This window comes from Nerophis ophidion, linkage group LG04 (assembly GCF_033978795.1).
Source record: "Nerophis ophidion isolate RoL-2023_Sa linkage group LG04, RoL_Noph_v1.0, whole genome shotgun sequence".
Classification (NCBI taxonomy): Eukaryota; Metazoa; Chordata; class Actinopteri; order Syngnathiformes; family Syngnathidae; genus Nerophis; species Nerophis ophidion.
Genome location: NC_084614.1, coordinates 84,282,285 through 84,305,896, shown reverse-complemented (window position 1 = coordinate 84,305,896; position 23,612 = coordinate 84,282,285). Strand labels below are relative to the sequence as shown.

The following is a 23,612-nucleotide window of genomic DNA, read 5'->3' as shown; positions in this document are numbered from 1 at the left end:
GGGATGGTTTCCTGCTGGCTCCGCTGTGGACGGGACTCTCGCTGCTGTGTTGGATCCGCTTTGGACTGGACTCTCGCGACTGTGTTGGATCCATTGTGGATTGAACTTTCACAGTATCATGTTAGACCCGCTCCACATCCATTGCTTTCCTCCTCTCCAAGGTTCTCATAGTCATTATTGTCACCGACGTCCCACTGGGTGTGAGTTTTCCTTGCCCTTATGTGGGCCTACCGAGGATGTCGTGGTGGTTTGTGCAGCCCTTTGAGACACTAGTGATTTAGGGCTATATAAGTAAACATTGATTGATTGATTGATATTACCGCCGGGTCAAACTCGTCACGTCACGAGTGACACTTCCCCTGTCATCATTTTCAAAAATGGAGGCTGTTTTCATTACCAGTCATTTGAAATCACATAAAGGGAAGAAGATTAAGAGCTATTCAGTAGGATTTAAGGTCCCAATTTACATCACACTCAAATTTTTACTGCATTCCTTTGGTAAGTGGCAAAATGAGAAGAGGTTTCAAAATTAGCGCGTGCTTGCTTTTACCGCATGCCTTTGGTAAGTGCCAAAATGAGAAGAGGTTTTAAATTAACTCAAGGAAATACGGTAAGTTTTTTTTTGTAGTAATATTCCAAATTGGGTCGCATTTCATTTTGTCCTTTTGAATATGTTGTGGGCCGCACTTTGAACACCCTGTTATTCACTCAGTATGTGTGAAGCCGCATTGCTTTGCGGTCCTCTCCAAGGTTTCTCATTGTCACTGTCACTGACGTCCCACCAGGGTGAGTTTTTCCTTGCCCTTATGTGGGCTCTACTTAGGATGTCGTTGTGGTTTGTGCAGCCCTTTGGAACACTTGTGATTTAGGGCTGTGTAAATAAACTCTGATTGATTGCTATATATTTTTTTACAAGCCTCGGAATCAAATATGCATTATTTCTGTGTTCCTGGTCAATAATGTCTCCCACTCGGATGTGAACGTTAATAGCAATCGACACTTTAATGTGGGAAGAGTCCACTTCCGCTGCCCTGATTTAGAAACAGCGGTAGGCGGGGCTAAAAAGAAAAAAAAATCAGTTCCTGTCCTCCTATTGGCTGGCCCCTCTGTAGGCGTGGTTTGTGGTGACGTCAGACGCACCCGGGATTATCCTGTTTTATTTTTTTGTTTTTTTATGTCGCCTCATCCATCGCATATTCCATCCTAACGCACTGCTCGGGGCGGATTATCGCCATGTTGTGACGTTTGCAGCCTCGGCGAGCCTTTACGTAACTTGACGTCGTCTGGAGAAGGATCTGGAAGCTCGGATGAGGCGCGTGTCCCGCCACGCAGATGGGCGCCGACGGCAGCAAGAAGGTAAACTGATTGAGCGACCTTCGTCTTCCTGAGTCGTGTTTGTTTGGTTTCAGCCCGCAGGTAGTCAGATGTAAACCATCGTTTTTCTAAAGGACCGGCTCTTACTTTGAAACTATACTTCCGGTACTACTTCCGTCAGCCAATCAGAATGTTTCTGTCTTCCGGCGATAGTTTGTGCTATTTTTATTTATTTTATAAAACTTTATTTATAAACTGCAGCATTGGTTGTAAACTCGATAAAATAGAATGATGTATATACATATGTATGTATATATATATATATGTGTATATAGATATACATAATGTATATATATCAACATGTGTATATATATACATATATGTATGTATGTGTATGAATATATTTGTATGTATATATGTTTTTATGTATGTATATATGAATATTTTTGTGTATATATATAATTCATATATATATATACACATATATTTACATATTTATGTATATATATATATATACATCCATTTTCTACCACTTATTCCCTTTGGGTTCGTGGGGGGGCACTGGTGCCTATCTCAGCTACAATCGGGCGGAAGGCAGGTACACCCTGGACAAGTCGCCACCTCATCACAGGGCCAACACAGATAGACAGACAACATTCACACACTAGGGCCAATTTAGTGTTGCCAATCAACCTATCCCCAGGTGCATGTCTTTGGAAGTGGGAGGAAGCCGGAGTACCCGGAGGGAACCCACGCATTCACGGGGATACATATACATATATATATATATATATATATATATATGTATATATATACATATATATATATATACATATATATATGTATATATATACATATATATATATGTATATATATACATATATATATATGTATATATATATGTGTGTATATATATATATACATATATATATATGTATATATATATATATGTATATATATATGTGTGTATATATATATATGTATATATATATGTCTATATATATATATGTATATATATATGTATATACATGTATATACGTATGTATGTATGTATATATATATATGTATATGTATATATATGTATGTATATCAATCAATGTTTACTTATATAGCCCTAAATCACTAGTGTCACAAACCACGTATATATATGTATGTATATGTATATATATGTATGTATATATATATATATATGTATGTGTATATATATGTATATGTATATGTATGTATGTATATATTTATATATATATATACATGTATATATATGTATATATATGTATGTATATGTATATATATGTATATATATATGTACATGTACATATTTATATATGTATCTATATACGTATATATATAATGTATATATGTGTGTGTGTATATATATATGTATGTATATACATATATACATGTGCATATTTATATATGTATATGTATCTACGTATATATATAATGTATATATATGTGTGTGTGTGTGTGTGTGTATATATATATATTCACACACACACACACACACACACACACACACACACACACACACACACACACACACACACACACACACACACACACACACACACACACACACACACACACACACACACACACACACACTCAAAGTGCAAAGCCATAGGCTCACACAGATTCAGTGGATAGTTTGTGCTCTGTTTACTGCGGGAGTCACGATGACGTCACCATGCAGGCTCCGTTGCGCACGTGTTGTGACTCTGGGCCTTCAGGCATGTGCACGGACACCTATATACAAATATTTAAGTGCGCGCCACTTCATTAGACGCAGCTGTGACCAATGTAAGTACAATAGTGACGCCATTATCAAAACATATTTACGTATGTTTACATACACTGTGTACTAATTTAAAACCAATATTTGAATATGTTAAAGTAGAATGTAGCTAAAGTGACAAGAATGTATTATATTTTAGGACAGAGGTGTCCGCCGTCTGAACAATCAAAACATGCGGCGGCCATTTTGATATTATTCGTTTTTTAAAATCAATAGAATATATCCATCCATCCGTTTTTTACCGCTTGTCCCTTTTGGGGTCGCAGAGGGACACGTCTTGCCACCTCATCGCAGGGCCAACATTCACACACGAGGGACCATTTAGTCTTGCCAAATTGTGTAACCTTTAGGGGAGGGTCTCTGCCACAAAAATTGTAAAGTAAGTCATATATTGTATTTTTTTGTACGCTTAAATCTCTGTCGATATAAAGTAAAAAATATGCGTGGTTTATTTTTGTTCAAGAAAACCCTGTTTTTCAGGCAAAAACACAAATAAAATGTATGTATTTGGAGCCTTAAAGGCCTACTGAAATGAAATGTTCTTATTTAAACGGGGATCGCAGGTCCATTCTATGTGTCATACTTCATCATTTCGCCATATTTTTGCTGAAAGGATTTAGTAGAGAACATCGACAGTAAAGTTAGCAACTTTTGGTCGCTAATAAAAAAGCCTTGCCTGTACCGGAAGTAGCAGACAATGTGCGCGTGACGTCACGGGTTGTGGAGCTCCTCACATCTGAACATTGTTTATAATCATGGCCACCAGCAGCTAGAGAGATTCGGACCAAGAAAGCGACAATTTCCCCATTAATTTGAGCAAGGATGAAAGATGCCGGGGGCCATGCCGGGGGCGGCATGGCGTAGTGGGTAGAGCGGCCGTGCCAGAAACCTGAGGGTTGCAGGTTCGCTTCCCACCTATAGACATCAAAGTCGCTGCCGTTGTGTCCTTGGGCAGGACACTTCACCCTTTGCCCCCGGTGCCGCTCACACCGGTGAATGAATGATGAATGAATGATTGGTGGTGGTCGGAGGGGCCGTAGGCGCAAACTGGCAGCCACGCTTCCGTCAGTCCACCCCAGGGCAGCTGTGGCTACAGATGTAGCTTACCACCACCAGGTGTGAATGAATGATGGGTTCCCACTTCTCTGTGAGCGCTTTGAGTATCTAACAATAAAAAAGCGCGATACAAATCTAATCCATTATTTCTGAATGAGGAAAGTTAGAGTGAAGCACTAGAAAGAAAGAAAAAAAGGCGAGGGCAGTGGGAGCGATTCAGATGTTATTAGACATAACTTACTAGCATAATTTTGGAAAATCCCTTATCTGCTTATTGTGTTACTAGTGTATTAGTGAGATTATTAAGTCATACCTGAAAGTCGGAGGGCTCTGGTGACTGCTAGTGTCTCTGAGGGAAGCCATATGACAACATAGAAAATAAATAAATCCCACTAAAATTCTTGGGCATAAAAAGTCTGAAAAAGAGACCATTTATTATTGAATTGTTTTAGTTTTAAAGCTTAAATCTCTAAATAAGCACATTTTTTGAGATAATTAAAAAATATGTATATTTAATGCCCTGTCAAATATTTTTTATATGGGGGAAAAAACACACAAAATATGTAATCTTTTCCTCCAAAAAGATTTTCAAACTAAAATATTTGATGTCAAGTAATTGGATCCTTAAATAGGTTAATCATTCATAAAATTGATATGGACTGGACTCACAATATTTTGTTAGATCCACTATGGACTGGACTCTCACTATTATGTTAGATCCACTATGGACTGGACTCTCACTATTATGTTAGATCCACTATGGACTGGACTTTCATGTTGGATCCACTATCGACTGGACTCTCACTATTATGTTAGATCCACTATGGACTGGACTCTCACTATTATGTTGGATCCACTATGGACTGGACTCTCACTATTATGTTAGATCCACTATGGACTGGACTCTCACTATTATGTTAGATCCACTATGGACTGGACTCTTACAATATTATGTTAGATCCACTATGGACTGGACTCTTACACTATTATGTTAGATCCACTATGGACTGGACTCTCACACTATTATGTTAGATCCACTATGGACTGGACACTCTCACTATTATGTTAGATCCACTATGGACTGGACTCTCACTATTATGTTAGATCCACTATGGACTGGACTCTCACTATTATGTTAGATCCACTATGGACTGGACTCTCACTATTATGTTAGATCCACTATGAACTGGACTCTCACAATATTATGTTAGATCCACTATGGACTGGACTCTCACAATATTATGTTAGATCCACTATGGACTGGACTCTCACAATATTATGTTAGATCCACTATGAACTGGACTCTCACTATTATGTTAGATCCACTATGGACTGGACTCTCGCAATATTATGTTGGATCCACTATGGACTGGACTCTCACTATTATGTTAGATCCACTATGGACTGGACTCTCGCAATATTATGTTAGATCCACTATGGACTGGACTCTCACAATATTATGTTAGATCCACTATGGACTGGACTCTCACTATTATGTTAGATCTACTATGGACTGGACTCTCACTATTATGTTAGATCCACTATGGACTGGACTCTCACTATTATGTTAGATCCACTATGGACTGGACTCTCACAATATTATGTTAGATCCACTATGGACTGGACTCTCACAATATTATGTTAGATCCACTATGAACTGGACTCTCACTATTATGTTAGATCCACTATGGACTGGACTCTCGCAATATTATGTTGGATCCACTATGGACTGGACTCACACTATTATGTTAGATCCACTATGGACTGTACTCTCACACTATTATGTTAGATCCACTATGGACTGGACTCTCACAATATTATGTTAGATCCACTATGGACTGGACTCTCTCACTATTATGTTAAATCCACTATGGACTGGACTCTCACTATTATGTTAGATCCACTATGGACTGGACTCTCACACTATTATGTTAGATCCACTATGGACTGGACTCTCACAATATTGTGCTAGATCCACTATGGACTGGACTCTCTCACTATTATGTTAGATCCACTATGGACTGGACTCTCACAATATTATGTTAGATCCACCATGGACTGGACTCTCACTATTATGTTAGATCCACTATGGACTGGACTCTCACAATATTATGTTAGATCCACTATGGACTGGACTCTCACTATTATGTTAGATCCACTATGGACTGGACTCTCACACTATTATGTTAGATCCACTATGGACTGGACTCTCACAATATTGTGCTAGATCCACTATGGACTGGACTCTCTCACTATTATGTTAGATCCACTATGGACTGGACTCTCACAATATTATGTTAGATCCACCATGGACTGGACTCTCACTATTATGTTAGATCCACTATGGACTGGACTCTCACAATATTATGTTAGATCCACTATGGACTGGACTCTCACTATTATGTTAGATCCACTATGGACTGGACTCTCACAATATTATGTTAGATCCACCATGGACTGGACTCTCACTATTATGTTAGATCCACTATGGACTGGACTCTCACTATTATGTTAGATCCACTATGGACTGGACTCTCACTATTATGTTAGATCCACTATGAACTGGACTCTCACAATATTATGTTAGATCCACTATGGACTGGACTCTCACAATATTATGTTAGATCCACTATGAACTGGACTCTCACTATTATGTTAGATCCACTATGGACTGGACTCTCGCAATATTATGTTGGATCCACTATGGACTGGACTCTCACTATTATGTTAGATCCACTATGGACTGGACTCTCGCAATATTATGTTAGATCCACTATGGACTGGACTCTCACAATATTATGTTAGATCCACTATGGACTGGACTCTCACTATTATGTTAGATCTACTATGGACTGGACTCTCACTATTATGTTAGATCCACTATGGACTGGACTCTCACTATTATGTTAGATCCACTATGGACTGGACTCTCACAATATTATGTTAGATCCACTATGGACTGGACTCTCACAATATTATGTTAGATCCACTATGAACTGGACTCTCACTATTATGTTAGATCCACTATGGACTGGACTCTCGCAATATTATGTTGGATCCACTATGGACTGGACTCACACTATTATGTTAGATCCACTATGGACTGTACTCTCACACTATTATGTTAGATCCACTATGGACTGGACTCTCACAATATTATGTTAGATCCACTATGGACTGGACTCTCTCACTATTATGTTAAATCCACTATGGACTGGACTCTCACTATTATGTTAGATCCACTATGGACTGGACTCTCACACTATTATGTTAGATCCACTATGGACTGGACTCTCACAATATTGTGCTAGATCCACTATGGACTGGACTCTCTCACTATTATGTTAGATCCACTATGGACTGGACTCTCACAATATTATGTTAGATCCACCATGGACTGGACTCTCACTATTATGTTAGATCCACTATGGACTGGACTCTCACAATATTATGTTAGATCCACTATGGACTGGACTCTCACTATTATGTTAGATCCACTATGGACTGGACTCTCACACTATTATGTTAGATCCACTATGGACTGGACTCTCACAATATTGTGCTAGATCCACTATGGACTGGACTCTCTCACTATTATGTTAGATCCACTATGGACTGGACTCTCACAATATTATGTTAGATCCACCATGGACTGGACTCTCACTATTATGTTAGATCCACTATGGACTGGACTCTCACAATATTATGTTAGATCCACCATGGACTGGACTCTCACTATTATGTTAGATCCACTATGGACTGGACTCACACTATTATGTTAGATCCACTATGGACTGGACTCTCACTATTATGTTAGATCCACTATGGACTGGACTCTCACAATATTATGTTAGATCCACTATGGACTGGACTCTCACTATTATTTTAGATCCACTATGGACTGGACTCTCACACTATTATGTTAGATCCACTATGGACTGGACTCTCACTATTATGTTAGATCCACTATGGACTGAACTCTCACTATTATGTTAGATCCACTATGGACTACACTCTCACACTATTATGTTAGATCCACTATGGACTGGACTCTCACTATTATTTTAGATCCACTATGGACTGGACTCTCACACTATTATGTTAGATCCACTATGAACTGGACTCTCACTATTATGTTAGATCCACTATGGACTGGACTCTCACTATTATGTTGGATCCACTATGGACTGGACTCTCACAATATTATGATAGATCTACTATGGACTGGACACTCACACTATTATGTTAGATCCACTATGGACTAGACTCTCACAATATTATGTTAGATCCACTATGGACTGGACTCTCACAATATTATGTTAGATCCACTATGGACTGGACTCTCACAATATTATGTTAGATCCACTATGGACTGGACTCTCACAATATTATGTTAGATCCACTATGGACTGGACTCTCACAATATTATGTTAGATCCACCATGGATTGGACTCTCACTATTATGTTAGATCCACTATGGACTGGACTCTCACTATTATGTTAGATCCACTATGGACTGGACTCTCACAATATTATGTTAGATCCACCATGGACTGGACTCTCACTATTATGTTAGATCCACTATGGACTGGACTCTCACTATTATGTTAGATCCACTATGGACTGGACTCTCTCAATATTATGTTAGATCCACTATGGACTGGACTCTCACTATTATGTTAGATCCACTATGGACTGGACTCTCACACTATTATGTTAGATCCACTATGGACTGGACTCTCACACTATTATGTTAGATCCACAATGGACTGGACTCTCACACTATTATGTTAGATCCACTATGGACTGGACTCTCACACTATTATGTTAGATCCACTATGGACTGGACTTTCACACTATTATGTTAGATCCACTATGGACTGGACTCTCACTATTATGTTAGATCCACTATGGACTGGACTCTCACACTATTATGTTAGATCCACTATGGACTGGACTCTCACTATTATGTTAGATCCACTATGAACAGGACTCTCACAATATTATGCTAGATCCACTATGGACTGGACTCTCACTATTATGTTAGATCCACTATGGACTGGACTCTCACACTATTATGCTAGATCCACTCGACGTCCATTGAACAGGTCCCCACATCTGCGGTCCCCTCCAAGGTTTCTCCTTGTTATCCCATTGGGTTGAGTTTTTCCTTGCCCTAATGTGGGATCTGAGCCGAGGATGCCGCCGTGGCTTGTGCAGCCCTTTGAGACACTGGTGATTAAGGGCTATAGAAGTAAACATTGATTGATGATTGACCGCTTTCCGCCCGATTGTAGCTGAGATAGGCGCCAGCGCCCCCCGCGACCCCAAAAGGGAATAAGCGGTAGAAAATGGATGGATGGATGATTGATTTTGAATAATTATAATTTTTAAAATGACATTTTTTAATCACACTAAAACCCTCAGAGATCCAAAAGAGCTCCACTCTTAAGTGTTAAAAATAAGCCATTTGTTGTTTTTCTCCTCTCTACACTTAAATCTCTTGATCTGTTTCATATCCATGTTTCCACAATAGCTATTTATTTTTAATGTTTTTTGTGTGTAATCGTTTCATGCTCTTTTTGTCATAGAAATCTGTTTTTATGTCAAACACAAAAAATATGCAATATTTTTCCCCCCAAAAAATCTGAAGTGGAATATTTGTATATATTGTATAATATAACAATATCTCATAATGTATACTGTTGTAATTGGAGTCTGTAATTGGTCAATAAGTCATGACAACATTGGTTTTGATTCATTATTATTTTTTGGAAGAATTTAAAGAAAAAAACAGCCTTGTGTTATTAGTCAACATTGCAACTTTTTGTCAGTACATTCCACAAGTTTGAACCTTTTTAATGAAATCATATTTTTACAATATTTCTACACTATTTTACAATGGTCTTACAATATTTGTATGTTACTTTACAACATTTGTACACTATTTTACAATATTTGTAGTACTTTTTTAAAAACATTTTGCAAAATATTTACAATATTTTTACAATATTTTGATATTATTTTACAACCGATTAAATTTGTACAGTATTTTACAATCTTTTTTACAATATTTACACAACATATTTGCAATATTTGTACACAAATGTACAATATTTGCAATATTACATTAGTACAGAAAAGTAATTTTTTTTACAATATTTTACAATAACTTAACACTATTTTATACTATAGTTGTACACAAATATACAATATTTGCACAACATATTTGCAACATTTTACACTATTTTTACAATACTTGTACAAAAATGTACAATATTTTACAATAACTTTACAATTATTTGTACTATAGTTGTACATTTTGCAATATTTTACAATAATTGTAAAAAATTTTTACTTTTTTTACAACATTTTACAATAACTTAAGAATATGCTGTATTATAATTGTACAACATTTTGCAATATTACATTAGTACAGAAAAGTAAACATTTTTTACAATATTTTATAATAACTTTACACTATTTTATACTATAGTTGTACACAAATATACAATATTTGCACAACATATTTGCAATATTTTACACTATTTTTACAATACTTGTACAAACATTTACAATATTTTACGATAACTTTACATTTTTGTTTACTATAGTTGTACATTTTGCAATATTTTACAATAATTGTAAAAATTTTTTACATTTTTTACAATATTTTACAATAACTTAAGAATATGCTGTATTATAATTGTACAACATTTTGCAATACTACATTAGTACAGAAAAGTACAATTTTTTTACAATATTTTACAATATTTTACAACACTATTTTATACTATAGTTGCACAATAGTTTAGCTATATTTTACATCATTTTACAATATTTGCACAACATTTGTGCAATATTTTTACAATATTGTACAATGCGTTACAATATTTTACACTACCTTTAAAATATTTTTACAAAAATGTACAAGAGAGTTACAGTATTTTCAGTATATTTACAATGTTTTTACAATATTTTGTAAAATATCTGTACAATATTTTGTACTATATTTCTACAACATTTTTTTCTATATTTTACAATATTTGCACATGTGTGCAATATTTTTACAATATTTGTACAATACGTTACAATATTTTACTCTACCTTTACAATATTTTTACAAAAATGTTCAATATTGTTACAATATTTCCAATATGTTGTTTTTTTAATATTTAGTACGATACGTGTACAATATTTTTTACAATATTTGTACAAAACTTTTGCAGTATTTGACACAATTTAACAATCTTTTTTACAATATTTACACAACATATTTGCAATATTTGTACACAAATGTGCAAATATTGTACATTTGCAATATTTTACAATATTTTTTACAAAAATTTACAATATTTTACAATAACTTTACATTTTTTTTGTACTATAGTTGTACATTTTGCAATATTTTACAATAATTGTAAAAATGTTTTACTTTTTTTTACAATATTTTACAATAACTTCAGAATATGCTGTATTATAATTGAACAACATTTTGCAATATTACATTAGTACAGAAAAGTACAAGTTTTTTACAATAACTTTACACTATTTTATACTATGGTTGTACACAAATGTACAATATTTGCACAACATATTTGCAATATTTTACACTATTTTTACAATACTTGTACAAACATTTACAATATTTTACAATAACTTTACAATTATTTGTACTATAGTTGTACATTTTGCAATATTTTACAATAATTGTAAAAATGTTTTACTTATTTTTACAATAACTTAAGGATATGCTGTATTATAATTGTACAACATTTTGCAATACTACATTAGTACAGAAAAGTACAATTTTTTAACAATATTTTACAATAACTTTACACTATTTTATACTATAGTTGTACAATAGTTTAGCTATATTTTACATCATTTTACAATATTTGCACAACATTTGTGCAATATTTTTACAATATTTGTACAATGCGTTACATTTTACACTACCTTTACAATATTTTTACAAAAATGTACAAGATTGTTACAGTATTTTCAGTATATTTACAATATTTTGTAAAATATCTGTACAATATTTTGTACTATATTTTGTACTATATTTCTACAACATTTTTTTCTATATTTTACAATATTTATACAATATTTTACATCTTTTTACAACATGTGTACAATATTTGTACACTGCGTTACAATATTTTACTCTACCTTTACAATATTTTTACAAAAATGTACAAGATTGTTACAGTATTTTCAGTATATTTACAATGTTTTTACAATATTTTGTAAAATATCTGTACAATATTTTGTACTATATTTTGTACTATATTTCTACAACATTTTTTTCTATATTTTACAATATTTATACAATATTTTACATCTTTTTACAATATTTGTACAATATTTGTACAATGCGTTACAATATTTTACTCTACCTTTACAATATTTTTACAAAAATGTTCAATATTGTTACAATATTTTCAATATGTTTTTTTTTTAATATTTAGTACGATACGTGTACAATATTTTTTACAATATTTGTACAAAACTTTTGCAGTATTTGCCACTATTTAACAATAATTTTACAATAGGTCTTTACACACTTTGGACACCTTTTGTTGGAGAACATTCTAAGGTAACTATTTTTCCTCACCAGAGGCCCACTGACGCCCGGGAGGACCAGAACCTGGTGTCGGGATGGCGCGGCTTCCTGTCCGGCATGAGCCTGTCCCTCCCCGCCGCCGTCTGCCGCCTGGCTCCGCCCCCCCTGCGCCCGGCTGGGCGGCGCATGCTCCAGGCCAAGGCGCCCGACATCCCCGAACATGTGCTGAGGCTGGCGGCTGTGGGGCCCGACAAGCTGAGGGCGGAGTGGAGCCTGCCGGGCTGGGTGACCATGTTCCTGCCCGAGTTCCCACACAGGCCTGCACCTGGACAGGAACACTTTCAGGTAATGTGACCTTTGACCTCTCCCCTTGAGGTGTTATTATTGCTTCCCACCTTGTCAGGTGTTGGGCTACATCGCCAAAGGTTCTTTCGGCCCCATCCTGAAGGTGAAGGACAAGAGCAAGCAGAAGACGTACGCTGTCAAGGTACCTCGTGCAACACACTGGCAGCTTCAAGTGGAAGAAGAAGTCAAGCAATGTGACTCATGTCCGCAGGTGATTCCCAAATCTGAGATCCTCAGACTGGGCGTGTTGGAGCAGTCCAAGGAAGAGGTCATAGTTCAGGTGGGTGAGCCACACCTGCTGTCGTCTTACACACCTGCAAACATCCACAGACTGATTGTCTGCGCCATATATATATATATATATATATATATCAATCAATCAATCAATGTTTACTTATATAGCCCTAGTGTCTCAAAGGGCTGCACAAACCACCACGACATCCTCGGTAGGCCCACATAAGGGCAAGGAAAACTCACACCCAGTGGGACGTCGGTGACAATGATGACTATGAGAACCTTGGAGAGGAGGAAAGCAATGGATGTCGAGCGGGTCTAACATGATACTGTGAAAGTTCAATCCATAATGGATCCAACACAGTCGCGAGAGTCCAGTCCAAAGCGAATCCAACACAGCAGCGAGAGTCCCGTTCACAGCGGAGCCAGCAGGAAACCATCCCAAGCGGAGGCGGATCAGCAGCGCAGAGATGTCCATATATATATATATATATATATATATACATACATACATACACATATGAATACAACATATATACATATGAACTAGGGGTGTAACGGTACACAAAAATTTCGGTTCGGTACGTACCTCGGTTTAGAGGTCACGGTTCGGTTCATTTTCGGTACAGTAAGAAAACAACAAAATATACATTTTTGGGTTATTTATTTACCAAATTTGTAAACAATTGGGGACACTATAATAATTCTGACCACGTTAATCCACATTAAACTGCCTCAAGTTGTTGCTTTGATTAAATAAAATGACAAAACCTTTCTTCTACATATAAAAAGTTTAACATTAAACAGTTTCCATTGAAACTGTTTGATGTCAACTCATCATGCTTAGTTTATTACAGCATTTGGGAAGCCTGTAGTTGACTTTTATTATGTAAATGTTGTATTTTTATCAACATGTGATAGCAGGGACCCTGCTATTCAAAACTAGGCTGCTACATTACTAATGATTCATGTAACTATAGCTGAAAAATAGTACAATTGCAATAGGAGAGACTATTCATCCCTGAACACAATGGAGTTCAATAAAATAACAGACAGACAGGGCTTTGCTGCCCCTAAAACACACACACACGCACACACACACACACACACACAGAAAAATGAGCTAACGTTACGCTAAAAAGCTAATCAGCCTTCATCTCAAGCCTATACTGTGAGCGAGCTGAGCTGCAGTTTAAGTTTCTAGAAGGTCAACGGGCTCATAGTGATGTTTGTAATAGTTGTGACTGGGAAGTGTTTAGTATAATTTGGGTAGAGTCCGCTCCTCCCCTGCTAGACAAATATCTGCTCGACGCTAAAGCATCGACTACATCGTTCTGAAGTCTGAATACGCACTGCTGATTGGCTTTGGATGTAACCAATCAGATGGTTGTGTGGGCGGGACAATGAGGCAGAAAGCAGAGCAGCTTGTGAAGACTTCTGCTTCCGAACTTGTGTGCCGAACCGAAACCCCCGTACCGAAACGGTTTGATACAAATACACGTACCGTTACACCCTTAATATGAACACAACACATTAGAGTTATACGGTTTACCGGTATTAGTACAGTACTGTGATACCAATCAATCAATCAATCAATCAATGTTTACTTATATAGCCCTAAATCACTAGTGTCTCAAAGGGCTGCACAAACCACCACGACATCCTCGGTAGGCCCACTTAAGGGCAAGGAAAACTCACACCCAGTGGGACGTCGGTGACAATGATGACTATGAGAACCTTGGAGAGGAGGAAAGCAATGGATGTCGAGCGGGTCTAACATGATACTGTGAAAGTTCAATCCATAATGGATCCAACACAGTATCAATCAATCAATCAATCAATGTTTACTTATATAGCCCTAAATCACTAGTGTCTCAAAGGGCTGCACAAACCACCACGACATCCTCGGTAGGCCCACATAAGGGCAAGGAAAACTCACACCCAGTGGGACGTCGGTGACAATGATGACTATGAGAACCTTAGAGAGGAGGAAAGCAATGGATGTCGAGCGGGTCTAACATGATACTGTGAAAGTTCAATCCACAATGGATCCCACACAGTCGCGAGAGTCCAGTCCAAAGCGGATCCAACACAGCAGCGAGAGTCCCGTTCACAGCGGAGCCAGCAGGAAACCATCCCAAGCGTAGGCGGACCAGCAGCGCAGAGATGTCCCCAGCCGATACACAGGCGAGCAGTACATGGCCACCGGATCGGACCGGACCCCCTCCACAAGGGAGAGTGGGACATAGAAGAAAAAGAAAAGAAACGGCAGATCAACTGGTCTAAAAAGGGAGTCTATTTAAAGGCTAGAGTATACAAATGAGTTTTAAGGTGAGACTTAAATGCTTCTACTGAGGTGGCATCTCGAACTGTTACCGGGAGGGCATTCCAGAGTACTGGAGCCCGAACGGAAAATGCTCTATAGCCCGCAGACTTTTTTTGGGCTTTGGGAATCACTAATAAGCCGGAGTCCTTTGAACGCAGATTTCTTGCCGGGACATACGGTATAATACAATCGGCAAGATAAGATGGAGCTAGACCGTGTAGTATTTTATACGTAAGTAGTAAAACCTTAAAGTCACATCTTAAGTGCACAGGAAGCCAGTGCAGGTGAGCCAGTACAGGTATATATGTATGTATATATGTATATAAAGGTATATACAGTATAGGTATATATGTATGTATATATGTATATAAAGGTATATACAGTACAGGCGTAATGTGATCAAATTTTCTTGTTCTTGTCAAAAGTCTAGCAGCCGCATTTTGTACCAACTGTAATCTTTTAATGCTAGACATGGGGAGACCCGAAAATAATACGTTACAGTAATCGAGACGAGGCGTAACAAACGCATGGATAATGATCTCAGCGTCTTTAGTGGACAGAATGGAGCGAATTTTAGCGATGTTACGGAGATGAAAGAAGGCCGTTTTAGTAACGCTTTTAATGTGTGCCTCAAAGGAGAGAGTTGGGTCGAAGATAATACCCAGATTCTTTACCGTGTCGCCTTGTTTAATTGTTTGGTTGTCAAATGTTAGAGTTGTATTATTAAATAGAGTTCGGTGTCTAGCAGGACCGATAATCAGCATTTCCGTTTTTTTGGCGTTGAGTTGCAAAAAGTTAGCGGACATCCATTGTTTAATTTCATTAAGACACGCCTCCAGCTGACTACAATCCGGCGTGTTGGTCAGCTTTAGGGGCATGTAGAGTTGGGTGTCATCAGCATAACAGTGAAAGCTAATACCGTATTTGCGTATGATGTCACCTAGCGGCAGCATGTAGATGCTGAAGAGTGCAGGGCCAAGGACCGAACCCTGGGGAACTCCACACGTTACCTTAACATAGTCCGAGGTCACATTGTTATGGGAGACACACTGCATCCTATCAGTAAGATAAGAGTTAAACCAAGACAGGGCTAAGTCTGACATACCAATTCGTGTTTTGATACAGTAATGAGTAATTTTCGGTACTATACCGTCTCTGAAACGTACCGGTCCCGCACCCGCGTCGAAGTCACGCCGTGGAATTGGAGCATATTCGGCAGCACACAATCACGGAGTACTTACAAGCAGACAAAGTGTGTTGACAGAAAAGGGAGAACAAACGCATTTTGGCTTAAAAACTAACGATAAAGGTGACGTTATAACACTGAAACGCCCCCAGGAAGAGGTGCTTTAAGACATGGCTAGCTAACTAGTGGCTAATCCGGCCATCAGTGTGTGAATGGGTGAATGTGGAAGTAGTGTCAAAGCACTATACAAGTATAACCCATTTATAGCGTCCATCTGCAGTGTTTTAGCTACTTCTAAATCACTAACTCTCGCCTCCATGTCGACGAATATAGTATGTTTCTTACGAGTAGTGTTATCACTGGAGAACGAGGAATAGCTAAACGTGCTTCACTACACACCGTAGCTCACCGGAGTCACAATGTAAATAAACATCATGGGTTGATCTACACCAAACATCCACTGTAATGATATCAAGTACTGGCACGTATCTAGTTGATGCTACTATGATTACGTCAATATTTTGTGCCATCACATCTTCTTTCGTTTTTTTTACATGTATATTATGTTTATAATCTCAAGAAATATGTCCCTGGACACATGAGGACTTTGAATATGACCAATGTATGATCCTGTAACTACTTGGTATCGGATTGATACCCAAATGTGTGGTATCATCCAAAACTAATGTAAAGTATCCAAACAGAAGAATAAGTGATTAATACATTTGAACAGAAGTGTAGATAGAACATTTTAAATATATATATATATACATGTGTGTGTGTATGTATCAATCAATCAATCAATGTTTATTTATATAGCCCCAAATCACAAATGTCTCAAAGGACTGCACAAATCATTACGACTACAACATCCTCGGAAGAACCCACAAAAGGGCAAGGAAAACTCACACCCAGTGGGCAGGGAGAATTCACATCCAGTGGGACGCCAGTGACAATGCTGACTATGAGAAACCTTGGAGAGGACCTCAGATGTGGGCAACCCCCCCCCCCCTCTAGGGGACCGAAAGCAATGGATGTCGAGCGGGTCTAACATGATACTGTGAAAGTTCAATCCATAGTGGCTCCAAGACAGCAGTGAGAGTCCCGTCCACAGGAAACCATCTCAAGCGGATCAGCAGCGTAGAGATGTCCCCAACCGATACAGGCGAGCGGTCCATCCTGGGTCCCGACGAGCGGTCCATCCTGGGTCTCGACTCTGGACAGCCAGTACTTCATCCATGGTCATCGGACCGGACCCCCTCCACAAGGGAGGGGGGGACATAGGAGAAAGAAAAGAAGCGGCAGATCAACTGGTCTAAAAAGGAGGTCTATTTAAAGGCTAGAGTATACAGATGAGTTTTAAGCTGAGACTTAAATGCTTCTATGTATAAATGTATACATGTATGGCATCAAACTTAAAAATTTGGGATTTTGATACTCTGCGCCAACTTTATATGCATGTCAGCTGTTCCCTTGTGTTTGCATAATAACATGCAAACACACCATTTTTTATGTCTTGACTCTGACGCAGCACTGATAGCACGTCCGTCCAAATGTTGGTGGGAATTTTATAGTCCAACAAAATATTGCAGTGTTAAAGTCCGGTCCGATCCGGTGGCCATGTACTGCTCGCCTGTGTATCGGCTGGGGACATCTCTGCGCTGCTGATCAGCCTCCTCTTGGAATGGTTTCCTGCTGGCTCCGCTGTGAACGGGACTCTCGCTGCTGTGTTGAATCCATTATGGATTGATCTTTCACAGTATCATGTTCTCATAGTCATCATTGTCACCGACGTCCCACTGGGTGTGAGTTTTCCTTGCCCTTATGTGGGCCTACCGAGGATGTCGTAGTGGTTTGTGCAGCCCTTTGAGACACTAGTGATTTAGGGCTATATAAGTAAACATTGATTGATTGATTGATTGATTGAAATGTGTCAACATAAACAAGCATCAAATATTTATAGACACATATTAGTTACACTACAAGGCAGAAGCGTCTTGGGAAGTGTCCGGTAACAAGCGTGTCCGCATCATACAATTTACTGTGTTGTTGTGACCACTATATTTCGCCCAAAAATATAAAATAAAATTGAAAAAAAAAACTATTGAATTAACTGTTGATCAGGGGAAATAGTTCCACAGCCACAGATCCACTTTTAACCACTAATATCACAGTCAGAATGAAACCTTGTTCCCATTGGCACCATAAACTGTTAATAATGTTTAGACAAAAGTGTATATTATATATATTATTATATATATAGTATTTATATAGGTGTGTGTGTGTGTGTGTGTGTGTGTGTGTGTGTGTGTGTATATATATATATATATATATATATATATATAAATTGTATATGTGTGTGTACATATGTATATATGTAAGTGTGTGTGAATTTAAATGTATTTTATATAGACAATATATAGCAGCAACCACTGAATTTAATTATATTATATATATTATTGTATTGTTTCATTAACGTCCTCCCAGCGCGGTAGCAACACACAACAACAGCAGTCATGTTTTTGTCTGCCGTAAACAGCAATGTTGTGGCACTCTTAAACAGGACAATACCGCCATCTACTGTACATGCGTATGGTTGGAAAAATAGTGACAGAGAATAGAACAAGGATGGACAAGTCAACCCTTAACTCAACAATGAGTAGATGAGTGTTATGTGTGTGTACAAGTGTAAATAAATGAACACGGAAATTAAAGTATTTCTTATATATATATATGGGCTTCACGGTGGCAGAGGGGTTAGTGCGTCTACCTCACAATACGAAGTTCCTGCAGTCCTGGGTTCAAATCCAGGCTCGGGATCTTTCTGTGTGGAGTTTGCATGTTCTCCCCATGACTGCGTGGGTTCCCTCCGGCTTCCTCCCACTTCCAAAGACATGCACCTGGGGATAGGTTGATTGGCAACACTAAATTGGCCCTAGTGTGTGAATGTGAGTGTGAATGTTGTCTGTCTGTCTGTGTTGGCCCTGCGATGAGGTGGCGACTTGTCCAGGGTGTACCCCGCCTTCCGCCCGATTGTAGCTGGGATAGGCGCCAGCGCCCCCCGCGACCCCAAAAGGGAATAAGCGGTAGAAAATGGATGGATGGATGGATATTATTGTATTATATATTGTATATGTATAGGGGTGGGACCTAATAAGTTGACTTCTTCCCACTCCCTTTTGAGCCAATCTTGACATCTACAAAAGATTAGTCACATGTCATACATACACATACATACATACACATATGAATACAACATATATACATATGAACTAGGGGTGTAACGGTACACAAAAATTTTGGTTCGGTACGTACCTCGGTTTAGAGGTCACGGTTCGGTTCATTTTCGGTACAGTAAGAAAACAACAAAATATACATTTTTGGGTTATTTATTTACCAAATTTGTAAACAATGGCTTTATCCTTTTAACATCCATCCATCCATTTTCTACCGCTTATTCCTTTTCGGGGTCGCGGGGGGCGCTGGCGCCTATCTCAGCTACAATCGGGCGGAAGGCGGGGTACACCCTGGACAAGTCGCCACCTCATCGCAGGGCCAACACAGATAGACAGACAACATTCACACTCACATTCACACACTAGGGCCAATTTAGTGTTGCCAATCAACCTATCCCCAGGTGCATGTCTTTGGAAGTGGGAGGAAGCCGGAGTACCCGGAGGGAAACATTGGAGACACTATAATAATTCTGCCCACGTTAATCCACATTAAACTGCCTCAAGTTGTTGCTTTGATTAAATAAAGTGACAAAACCTTTCTTCTACATATAAAAAGTGCAACATTAAACAGTTTCCATTGAAACTGTTTGATGTCAACTCATCATGCTTAGTTTATTACAGCATTTGGGAAGCCTGTAGTTGACTTGTATTATGTAAATGTTGTATTTTTATCAACATGTGATAGCAGGGACCCTGCTATTCAAAACTAGGCTGCTACATTACTAATGATTCATGTAACTATAGCTGAAAAATAGTACAATTGCAATAGGAGAGACTATTCATCCTTAAACACAATGGAGTTCAATGAAATAACAGACAGACAGGGCTTTGCTGCCCCTAAAACACACACACTCACACACTCACACACACACACAGAAAAATGAGCTAACGTTACGCTAAAAAGCTAATTAGCCTTCATCTCAAGCCTATACTGTGAGCAAGCTGAGCTGCAGTTTAAGTTTCAATGTAGGTGTAAAAATAATCTATCTATATATTTCTTTTGTATTTTATTTCATTCTCTTGTTTTGTTTGCATGGCTCAAAATAAACCATTCATTCATTCATTCATTAACAAAAAAGTTCATCAAAAAAGTGCGAAAGTTAAGTTAAAACAAATATATATATATACATAGCATAGCTCGGTTGGTAGAGTGGCCGTGCCAGCAACTTGAGGGTTGCAGGTTCGATTCCCGCTTCCGCCACCCTAGTCACTGCCGTTGTGTCCTTGGGCAAGACACTTTACCCACCTGCTCCCAGTGCCACCCACACTGCTTTAAATGTAACTTAGATATTGGGTTTCACTATGTAAAAGCGCTTTGAGTCACTAGAGAAAAGCGCTATATAAATATAATTCACATTTAACTGACCATTGGCACTTTTTTACTTTGGCCCTTAGAGACAAAGTCTAGAAAACTCTCATAAATAAATACAAATATTTCAAAGGCCTGTAAACAGTTTTTTATGCTTGACCTATGAAGATATTGTATTGATAATAAATAATGACCACTTCTTGACCACAGCAACAAAATGAAAGAGGGTTTATGTACGTCTGATGCAGCTACTAGACTTAATTCAAAAAAGACATGGAGACGTCGCCCACAGCCGCGGCCTTACCTTGCGCCAATTAGGAGGCCGTTGAGCGTGTTCGTTGGCGCACTTTCAGACGCACATGTCCTCTAGAGTGGACACACCTGGCCTTGACCTTTGAACCTGTGCCCGCAGCGTCAGGTTCATCACCCGTTTGTCCACGACCTGCAGGACTGTTGGCAGACACAGCGCCACCTCTACATTAGTGAGTCCCACAGTCACCCCCCATGGTGTCGCTTTAATACCCCCCCACCCATGTTCCCCCCGACTCACCGAGTTCGACCTTGTTTGTTTCCCACACACTGGCCCTGTGGACTTCCTGTGTCACGTAGCGAGAGCACTCCCCCCGCCCCCCTCGAATAAGGCAGTCACATGACACGGACGGCGCCCACAAGACGGAGTCCTGCGCGCGTTGATCTTGATCATCTCTCTCCTCTCCCCGCAGTGTGTGACTATTGCGGCACGGGCGACCTCTACACCTACTGGCAGATGATCGGACACTTCGCCGAGGACACGGTGCGAGTGTTTGCGGCCGAGCTGGGCTGCGCGCTAGGTACAGGAGCGCACGCCCGCCCTCGCCGTCGCACACGCCTCGTCTCATCCAGACTTCTTTTTGTCTTGCAGGATTCCTGCACGACTTTGGAATCATCCACAGAGACGTGAAGGTAGGGGAAGTGTTTCAAGCTAATGGCGTCTTTCAGCTTGTTATTTCGCCGCATTCGTAACACATCGGAAGCGCGACTTACGAACCCCTCGGTTTGCGAACTCTTATGTCCGCGTGCCGTCATTTTGCCTCTCTTGTGCCGGCTCGTATTGAAGAGATTGAGCAGGTTTTTAATTGTGATGAGTGTGCACCTTTCTGGAAAATACGTAGTCAAGGGGGGACTGAGGACCAAACTTGAAAGCAACCCTAAATGTTAAAAATGTTATATATATATATATATATATATATATATATATATATATATATATACGCTGAGAAATGAAACCATGCGGGGGCCATTTTACTATTTTCCATTTTCAAAAACAATGCGCATATATATATATATATATATATATATATATATATATAAGTAGATGAGTGTTATGTGTGCGTATAAGTGTAAATAAATGAACACTGAAATTAAAGTATTTCTTATATATCAATCAATCAATCAATCAATGTTTACTTATATAGCCCTAAATCACTAGTGTCTCAAAGGGCTGCACAAACCACTACCACATCCTCGGTAGGCCCACATAAGGGCAAGGAAAACTCACACCCAGTGGGACATTGGTGACAATAATGACTATGAGAACCTTAGAGAGGAGGAAAGCAATGGATGTCGAGCGGGTCTAACATGATACTGTGAAAGTTCAATCCACAATGGATACAACACAGTCGCGAGAGTCCAGTCCAAAGCGGATCCAAGACACAGCAGCGAGAGTCCCGTTCACAGCGGAGCCAGCAGGAAACCATCCCAAGCGTAGGCGGACCAGCAGCGCAGAGATGTCCCCAGCCGATACACAGGCGAGCAGTACATGGCCACCGGATCGGACCGGACCCCCTCCACACGGGAGAGTGGGACATAGGAGAAAAAGAAAAGAAACGGCAGATCAACTGGTCTAAAAAGGGAGTCTATTTAAAGGCTAGAGTATACAAATGAGTTTTAAGGTGAGACTTAAATGCTTCTACATATATATCTACATATATATATATATTTATATATATATATATGTGTGTATAGCTAGAATTCACTGAAAGTCAAGTATTTCTTATATATACATATATGTGTGTGTGTGTGTGTGTGTGTGTGTATATATATATATGTATATATATGAAATACTTGACTTGGTGAATTCTAGCTGTAAATATACTCCATCCATCCATTTTCTACATATATATATATATATATATATATATGCACATTGTTTTTGAAAATGGAAAATAGTAAAATGGCCCCCGCATGGTTTCATTTCTCAGCG

General features: G+C 38.6%; 1 protein-coding gene across 1 annotated transcript; it reads left to right on the top strand.

Annotated features, from left to right (window-relative positions):
- Positions 1-1,111: 1,111 nt before the first annotated feature.
- Positions 1,112-22,469, top strand: LOC133550614 (ribosomal protein S6 kinase-related protein-like). Its single transcript, XM_061896551.1, has 7 exons — positions 1,112-1,356; positions 12,789-13,079; positions 13,138-13,221; positions 13,291-13,359; positions 21,783-21,852; positions 22,093-22,200; positions 22,272-22,469. The coding sequence occupies exons 1-7, from the start codon at positions 1,333-1,335 to the stop codon at positions 22,370-22,372; spliced, it is 747 nt and encodes a 248-aa protein (XP_061752535.1). The 5' UTR covers positions 1,112-1,332; the 3' UTR covers positions 22,373-22,469.
- Positions 22,470-23,612: the final 1,143 nt, after the last annotated feature.

Bases quoted from the DNA above. Each gene is read 5' to 3' on its own strand.
- LOC133550614 (XM_061896551.1), top strand. From the start codon at position 1,333: ATGGGCGCCGACGGCAGCAAGAAG. The intron at 1,357-12,788 runs GTAAACTGATTG...TTTCCTCACCAG, and splicing joins GCGCCGACGGCAGCAAGAAG to AGGCCCACTGACGCCCGGGA. The intron at 21,853-22,092 runs GTGAGTCCCACA...CTCTCCCCGCAG, and splicing joins ACAGCGCCACCTCTACATTA to TGTGTGACTATTGCGGCACG.